The following is an 8,545-nucleotide window of genomic DNA, read 5'->3' on the forward strand; positions in this document are numbered from 1 at the left end:
AAATACCTTTTTAGTAATTTGGTAATTTTAAAATCACTTTTAGAACCAAACATGATAATTCAAAATCATTTTTATATATTTAAAAATCACCCTAAAAAGTTTGGAACCAAACCTGACAATCACTACCAAACACACCCATAGAATTATTGTAACACTTTATTTTTCCCTGTAGATAAATATAACCTTTTTTATTAAATTATTATTATTATAACATAAAGTTCTCGCGAACATATTTTACCTAGAAAAGAAAAAAAGAAGACAAAAAAAAGCCCATGTTTGACAAAAATTTCATTGTACTTCTATTTTAGAATTTCTGTTTACATCTTTTTATATCTCATTGCTGTTTCATTGGAGAGAATCTCATAAATTTTCGTAAAATTACAAATACATACATATATATATATATATTAAATGAACTATAACCATGAAACGAAAGTGCCTGAAAGTGTACTAGAAAAATTCCCACAAAAATAATAATATAGCTTGCTGCAGGCTGCATGCATGTATAGGATTTCCTAAAACATTTCAAAAACCCTAATTTCACATATTATACTAATTAATGGCCAGAAAAGCAAGCACAGGATTTCCTTTGTTCATTACCAATAATCACAAGGATGCAATGCTCAGGAATACCGCAACCAGCCAATGGCCTTTTGAACACGCGGGAATCTATCTCCCCATCGAGAATATCCTGAAATCAAATTTACAGGCCTCGTTCAACGGTTTCAAAGAAGAAAAACGCCATCACCATTCTTCTTAAATATAGGAAGCGAGAGATTCAAGTCTTTTCTACTAACTATGATGCAAGTTAGAGAGGTACCGACACAGTAAAATGGAACTAAGTTATTTACAAGAGTAAGTGAAGTACAGGTATAATTAACATATTTAAATGTCACGACACATTTTACAATTGAGCAAGATCAATTCATTTTTCAAAAAAAGAAATTGTAGCTAAGAATGGAAGTTTTTAAATGTTCGCAAATATAAAAATATGACGGAACATCTAAACTTGTCTTGTTAATATATGATTAATCAAACCTATGTTTGAGTAAGCATGTACCTGCACTGGTAATCTCGAGAAGGTCATCCATCTGTGCCATTCCATCGTTGTTCATGCTCTGCTGAAATCCAGAGAGATTCAATATTTTATATAATCGGCTTCAGCACCACTATTGTTAAATTATATGTTTAGTACTTGTTCTTTCAACATGGTAAGTCTCTAAACTTTCCATTGGTGTCTAATGAATCATTGAATTATAAAAGTGTTCAATCAATCTTCATATTTTAATCGTGTCTAAGAGGTCTCCAGACCATATGTAATAGTTTTGAAAATTATTAGATATGTGAATTTTTATGCCTAATAGATTTGTAAATTTTCCAAAATGTAGAACATGTTATTGACCTTTTAGATATAAAGAAAAAAAAATTAGGAATCTTGTAGAGACTTGTAAAATTTTAAAGTTTGAGGACAATACTTGTAATTTAACCCCAAAAAAACAAAAACAAAAAAAAAATGGTCATTAGTTACTATACCTGTCTAGACAAAGCGAAGATTCTTGAAAAGAGTCGGCATAACTTATCAAGGGATTTATCAGCAAAACTAGGATTGCTTAGAAGAGCATTCTCTGACGTGAAATCAAATATTAACGCACATATGCTGGCAGCCATCATGATAACAGATGGCTCTTTGGTATCCTCTACAATCATCATGAACAATTTAAATTTTAAAAATCACGATTTATTTATTTATTTAATACACATTCGCAAGATATCTAAAAGAAAAGAGAACAATTTTCCTACATGTGTAGTTAGCCGATAGTTGACATTTACTCATTCCATCGAGTTCAGAGGATTCTGAATACCCCCACATTTGTTTTATTAAAAAAATAATAAATTAAATAAAGTTATAAGCATGACAACATTACCAACTGTGCACAATTGGCTAAATCATTGTATCAGAATCAAATGACATATATTTAAAAAGTTGCTAACCTCTGGTACCGATAAACCATTTTCATGTAAGTGGGTTTCTTATACTATTAAAGTTTAAGTTCTTGTGTAAGAAATGAGTAATAAAGCAGGCGCCATCAGAACGTATCTTTAAACACCGAGGCAATAATTAAAGCTAAAGCAGTCATCAAACTTGCAGGTAAATTCAATAATCAATTAAAGATACCAGTCGAAGTTGCAATTGCTTCCAGCAGGAGAATAAAAGATGATTCGCCACATAGAAGTCCAGCTAGCTCTTTCTAGAAAAGAGTACAAATACCTTGTTACAACTTTCAAAATTGGATCCCCAGTAATAAATTAGACTCTATTTGATAACGATTTTATTTTTAGTTTTCTATTTTAGAAATTTATACATGCTCAAATTTTTCCAAAAAAACATTTGAATTCTTAGTCAAATTTTAAGAATAAAACAAGTTTTTGAAAACATTTTTTTTTAGTTTTCAAATTTTGGCTTGGTTTTTTAAAATATTAATAGAAAGTGGACAACAAAACAAAAAACTTATAGGTGGAAATGGTGTTTATAAGCTTAATTTTCAAAAATAAAAAATCAAAAACCAAATGGTAACCAAAGTCTTTAACAAATAGAAATTCATACTCTGGAAGACTAGTAGATGAGTACCTTCAGAAGGACATTCAAGATTGTATCACAAGCCAAGAAGATGGATCCATCATCGTCAATCCACCCACCATGCTTGTGAATCAAATTTATAAGGCATTTCACAACCTGCATGTAAACCCAAATGCTCAATGATTAAGAACTTCAAAACTTCACCCTGGCAAAAGTACTAAGAATGTAGCAAGTTTTAGAGTCCACAAGGCCATTTATATAAAAGCCAATTCCATATTGCAATTACTTACAGCTGCAAGACCTCCAGAAGAAACCAAAATTTTACATCCTTCAACCTTCATTGTTATTTGACATAGCATGGGAAGCAAGAAGCATACAGAGTTGAAGGGGCTGTCATTTGTAGATATAGAAACAAAATTTAGGTATTTCAGAAACGTACAATAAATATCAAATTGTCAGTAATAACTGGGAGCTGACGGACCTCTGTTCATCTTCACCTTCAACAGAGAGCATATAATCCAAGAGTTCCTGAACTTTTTCTGTCCATGCATCGGGGGTTTGGGCAAGAAAGCTGGAAAAAAAGAGAAAATAATGTTTACCCGAGGCAATCCAAGTAGAGATAGAATTCCAATCAGTTTGAAGGGACCAAATCCTAAATGGTCCATTGGACCAAAAAAATCATAGTACCCTGGCCCAGACGTCAAACACATTATAGTTTATACTGATTGAATGAAGAAAATTTACATTTGATATTACTTCTTCAGTAGTTGGTTCCATTGCAAATGAATACTGTTCCGTATTATAAAGTTTGCACCTAGACACTCTTCAATTATCAAGTAATGCCAAGACGAGCAATTACACTGCAAAGGCAAAGGACATTGAAGATTTGCTACATTCATCTGAAATTTATATCTAGAATCAAAGAATATGCAAACCAGCTCAAATTTTCCATCCTACGCTTCTTACAAAATGGATATTCATAAAAGTATAAATAAGGGGCATTTCACTGTATAAAATAATAAATCGTTTAACCGATTAATTCATTCAAAACTGTTTTCTATTGTTTTTAATTTTGAAAACTACTTCAAGACTTGGCCAATCATGATCACTCTGCTCTCTCACAAAGAATTTCAAACAAATATAGAATATATTACCTCCCAATAACCCGTACAGATGCTAAAATGTCATCTCCTTTTCGTTGTCCATGCTCCTATAGAATCATAAATCACAATCTTAGATAAGGAACAGTATCCCCATATTCTACTACTGCTATAAAATTTCTCATAATCACCTTTGCATCTTGCAAATATTCTAGCACAACACCAGTAGTCTCATTAAGCCCTCTAATCACTCTCATCAGTGTGTTTTCGTTGATAAGATCCCCTACAAATAAATCCCCCATGTATTCAAGATATCATTTGAGTGTGAAATAATTAACAGGAAAACCACTCGGCAAGCCACAAAGCAGTAACAAAATCAAGAGATTAGTAATTCTACCATGTGCACCCCCCAAAAGGGTCACAGAAAAACCGACTATTTCAAAAATACATCAAGTACCATTTATGTCCATTACTCCATGCTTCACCCTTCAGGTTTTACGTAATTCTATTAAGATGAATCCAAATTCCCCTTTTTCTAGAGCAAACCACTTTGATGCTTAGAGTATTCAATCTGTACAAAATCTGACATTACTAAGAATAATCTAAAATTGGTAACTGTTAAGTTTTACCTAAATATTTGCATTAAGTCATCAATTTCCTTAATTTGTTTACGCCCTGTTAAAGTAATCATCTAACTATACATTTATCATCACAATTAATTAATTATCCAAGTGATTCTATCAAGTAGGCTAAATGGGATAAACTCTTAAACCTACAATGGGAAACATAGAGAATGTCTAAGAATTAGGGAAAACCTCAGCAAAAGAATACCACCGCCCTATATTATCCTGCCCCATAGTGGCCCTTTGTCTAATTAACAAAATAGAATGGGCCCTATACAAAAACAATGAAAAAACTTTTGAAATCTGGGGCTTATCAATTTCAATGCCAATAAATAAAATTCAAGACCTAGCAAATAATTGACATCAAATTAGTCATTCACCTTGGTCTTCACTGACATTTGATATTAACTTAATTATTTTTTCCACCAAAGAGAAGGCAATAGCAACATTACGTTGCTTTAAGATGATATCTTCCTTCAAGGAGGAATTCTTGGAAGCTTCATATTTCGTATAGGCCAGTTCATTCAACATCACAGCAATCTCAACTCTTGACTGCTCTAAGACAAGTATTAGACATCTGAGATCAAGATGGAAGAGCAAAATGAAAAATATATATGAGAAGTTAATAAAGCATCATTACTGGTAGCAATCACTGAATACCTGTCAGATGGAATAGCATCTCGAACATCAGGTAATTCTATTTCGCCAATCAGCCAACCTTCTCCTAGAATAGATACCATGGACTCTGCCAAACTAAGAGCCTGAAGCTTTTCAGCAGGTGCTGAACATTGGACAGCAAACCAAGAGATTCAATAAGTTAGAAAATAGAACCTCAAACATCTTCCTGGGCACTATGAATACGAAAATAGCTACAGAAAGAGAATCTACTTATAGACGGTTCCCTCAAATTTTTCCCTTTTCCATTACAAGCGCAAATAAACGTTTAAATCTCAATTGAAAGAAAAGAAAATTTCACCTTATAAAGTTAAATATGTGTGATTATCTAAATTAATGCAACATAATCAGTTTTCTTTTAAGAAAAAAGAGTGGCTTTCCAACATATACTGTATTGAAGCCCTAACATACACTCCATTTTATCTTCATGCCCAAAATAAGATAGAAAAGGGCCAAAGTGCAAGTATCCTTTCAAAGATTTTTCATGTCTCCGTATATGCCAACTCACAGACCAAGTTTCACCAGTCTAATGACAGAGGATTGCTGCAACTTTCATACTTAATCAAACCTTTCTTGTGTCTTCCACTCAAATAAACTTGTAGATCGAAATACCAAAAATAATCGACACACACATTCACAGCACCCAACATTTGATTATATCACTATATGTCAAACACATAGAAGATTAATAATATGGCATTTTAGAGCCAAATTGATAATTAGCAACATAGGAAAAACAATACAGCTACATGTTAATTGCCAGAAAATGGAAAAGGAGAAATGTTTAACATTGAGGAAAATGCAGCTTAGGCTACCTGTGCGGTTATGAAGAATAGCTGAAACTCCATCACGCAAATGTTTAGCCCAAACATCAGAGGGCACTTGACGAAGGGCATCATAAAGTGGTGTCTGAAAATGAAATGTCATTTGCAAAACATACAACGCATCGGTGTGTGATTATGACAGATCTATGAACTAACATCACTGAAGAGGTAGTAAGGGACAATTAAAACTAAAAAGAATGTCTAACTGGATAAATCAACCTAAAAGTCGTTAGTCAAAGCTAGGAGTACAGTCTTTTTTTTTTTTTGGGGGGGGGGGGGGGACATATTCCAACACTCCAAGAAACTTGAGTAATCTTTCCTATTGGCACCATTAACTGCATACCAAATTTGAAGACAAGGTGGCTGAAAGCAGGCGAAGGGCTTCGAACTTCATAGCATCATGGGACACTCCAAATTGCCTCGCAATAACGACAACCTAATTAGATAACATTCACTCAATTATGGGAGGAAGTAGAATATTCTTTTGTCTCCCTATAAGAATATGGTATCAAAATGAACCAAAACAATTGAGTTGTCCTAATAGATAATGAATAAAGCTAGCATATAAAATTTAACTCACAATATTTGATACTTCAGGCAAACAGTTGGTGACGATGACGTCCAGAGAAATCTTACTAATGATCAATTGAACAAGTCGCATGGAAATCTTCATTGGATTAGAACCTGTATACATAAGCTTATTCTGAGATATTAGTTGACCATTAATTTGCATAAGCACAGCAAGCTTCAGATCAACAGCCCACAGCAAGTTAATCAATGAGATTCAACAAACAATGAGAAATGTTACCATCTGCCATTGTCAACATCCAAGAAGCTAAAATTTTCAGGCTTCCAGATCCATAAAGAGCCGTCACTCCAGCATCAGAGGTAGTTAATACCAGATACAGAAATTCAAGACACTCCTCCAAAACAGAAGATCCTGACCTTGCATAAACAACAAGAGAAACATTGATCAAAGGGATTAGAACCGACAAGAAAGCATAATGTACATGGCAATTAAGAAAATCCAGTCCATGATGCAATCAATCATTTAAAATGGTAAGAACCTAAATCCAGTCCATGATAAGAATTGGAATTAATCATTTAAAATGAATTAGGAATACATTTAAATTTATATATTGCAATTCTTTTCGAAAAATTTATGTATTGCAATCTGAAAGATGGTCGAGTAAGTACTCTGTACTGCAAATCTAAAGCCTGCTTTAAGATCAATCTCTAAATCTCCTCAACAGAACATCAATATTCAAAGGAGTAAGAAGAATAAAGTGACCAAACAGTTTTCCTTTTCTAATTCCATTTTGACATATTTTCCTTCAAAATCATCTCGTTCCCTTAGAGGATATCTCGTCATTCTAATTTATACCAACAATAAACTGAATGATGCAGAAATGTAGCCAATAAAAAGTTCTGATAGCGGACGCACTGATTGGATAGGGTTTCCAATATCAGTGGAATCTTCGAGACCATCTCTTCTGAAGCAGCAATCTCAGGAACATGACAAAACGCTGCCAGAATCCTAACAGATAGCTGCAAATACGCATCGCGATTATCTTCTCCAGGTCCACTGACAGTTCCTTTACCCATTCCTAGAAGTTTCAAACACGATTTCAGAGTCTATACATCAAAAGTAAGCTTATAAGTCAAATACTGTTCAAGTTCAAGTAATAAGTTTAAGTGATCACAAAGTATTGAGAAACATACCAGTTCTCAGAAGCCGATCAAGAAACTTCGCCCCAATGGCATTGTAAACTCTAGAAAGCGAGGCAAGGTCATCGACCTTGCAAATTTTAGTAACTAAGAAAAGGCCAGCAAGACGCTGCTCGTCTTTCTCTCCCTTCAAGAGCTTCAAGCAATCTTCTATGGATCCTGACGGAGTTTGCTCTTGCTGTAACTCCTACAGAATAGTAAAACAAGAAGAAATATACGAACAACAATGAGAATGCTACATAATGCAAAACTGAGTTCGTGAAAGAAAACAAGAGGAAGACACTCACCATGAAAACGGAGAACCGGAGACTGGAGAATGAAGTTGAAAAGTCGAACTGAGAAGATGATTTAGAAGGCTGTCTTCTTCCCTCGGTCTTGGCTGCTTCTCTGTGATAATGCTTGACCTTGAGGTTATGGCTTCCAAACCTCAGAGAAACGAAATTCGGCCATGGATACTTCGAGACGATTCGGAAGGCCGGGAAGTAGAAGAAGGCGGTTACAGAGCCCAGTTATTTATAATTGGGCCGATCCATTACCCGGTTTGTCTCTCATGATTTATCTGGACACCAGATTTGCAAAATGCAATTTTCAAAACCACAAAAGAAAAAACGAAAAAATAAAAGAGGAAAACAAAAAGTTGAGCTCTTCTTTGTCGGTAAAAGAATACATAGATGTGATTTTAGCTTCTTTTTTTTTTTTTATTTTACACAATTTAGTGTTTTTAAAAAAAAAAATCCGTTTTGTTTTTCTGTTCTTTTTATTATTATTTTTTCCACGGCTTCTTTTTACTCTTTTTTTTAATCTTTTTTTTTCCTTTCTTTTTCATCTCACATCTTTTTTTTTTTTCAACGTTTTTTTTTCCTCTAAAAGAAACTTAATTTGTCCTCCCTCTTTTGGAAACCAATTCAATTTGGCCAAAGAATTGGACATGTTGGATCTTTTCCCCTTATTCTTTATTCTTTTTTCTTTTACTTTGCTGTAATTTTCTTAAATGAATTATTTTTGAAAATTTTCACA

At 33.6% G+C, this 8,545-nt stretch overlaps 1 protein-coding gene across 3 annotated transcripts; it reads right to left on the bottom strand.

Annotated features, from left to right (window-relative positions):
• Positions 1–343: 343 nt before the first annotated feature.
• Positions 344–8,062, bottom strand: LOC120086938 (neurochondrin). 3 transcript variants are annotated; one of them, XM_039043744.1, is made up of 18 exons: positions 7,816–8,062; positions 7,523–7,715; positions 7,185–7,407; positions 6,609–6,745; positions 6,381–6,484; positions 6,144–6,236; positions 5,792–5,885; positions 4,962–5,082; positions 4,682–4,878; positions 3,870–3,961; positions 3,733–3,788; positions 3,060–3,149; positions 2,869–2,968; positions 2,630–2,734; positions 2,177–2,249; positions 1,534–1,697; positions 1,061–1,121; positions 344–691 (listed from the first exon to the last, which is right to left on the bottom strand). In XM_039043744.1, the coding sequence occupies exons 1-18, from the start codon at positions 7,816–7,818 to the stop codon at positions 624–626; spliced, it is 1,974 nt and encodes a 657-aa protein (XP_038899672.1). In that variant the 5' UTR covers positions 7,819–8,062; the 3' UTR covers positions 344–623. The 3 variants fall into 3 exon arrangements, with proteins under 3 accessions (XP_038899672.1, XP_038899675.1, XP_038899673.1); XM_039043747.1 differs by having other exon boundaries at positions 7,245–7,407; positions 7,816–8,058; XM_039043745.1 differs by having other exon boundaries at positions 1,061–1,118; positions 7,816–8,058.
• Positions 8,063–8,545: the final 483 nt, after the last annotated feature.

This window comes from Benincasa hispida, chromosome 9 (genome assembly GCF_009727055.1).
Source record: "Benincasa hispida cultivar B227 chromosome 9, ASM972705v1, whole genome shotgun sequence".
In the NCBI taxonomy this organism is placed as follows: Eukaryota; Viridiplantae; Streptophyta; class Magnoliopsida; order Cucurbitales; family Cucurbitaceae; genus Benincasa; species Benincasa hispida.

What these genes read in the sequence shown, in the direction of transcription:
- LOC120086938 (XM_039043744.1), bottom strand. An exon ending in TGATCGGCTTCTGAGAACTG is followed by an intron (nt 7,408 to 7,522) that starts GTATGTTTCTCA and finishes TGAAACTTCTAG; the next exon opens with GAATGGGTAAAGGAACTGTC. An exon ending in TCTTCGCTTTGTCTAGACAG is followed by an intron (nt 1,122 to 1,533) that starts GTATAGTAACTA and finishes TCTGGATTTCAG; the next exon opens with CAGAGCATGAACAACGATGG.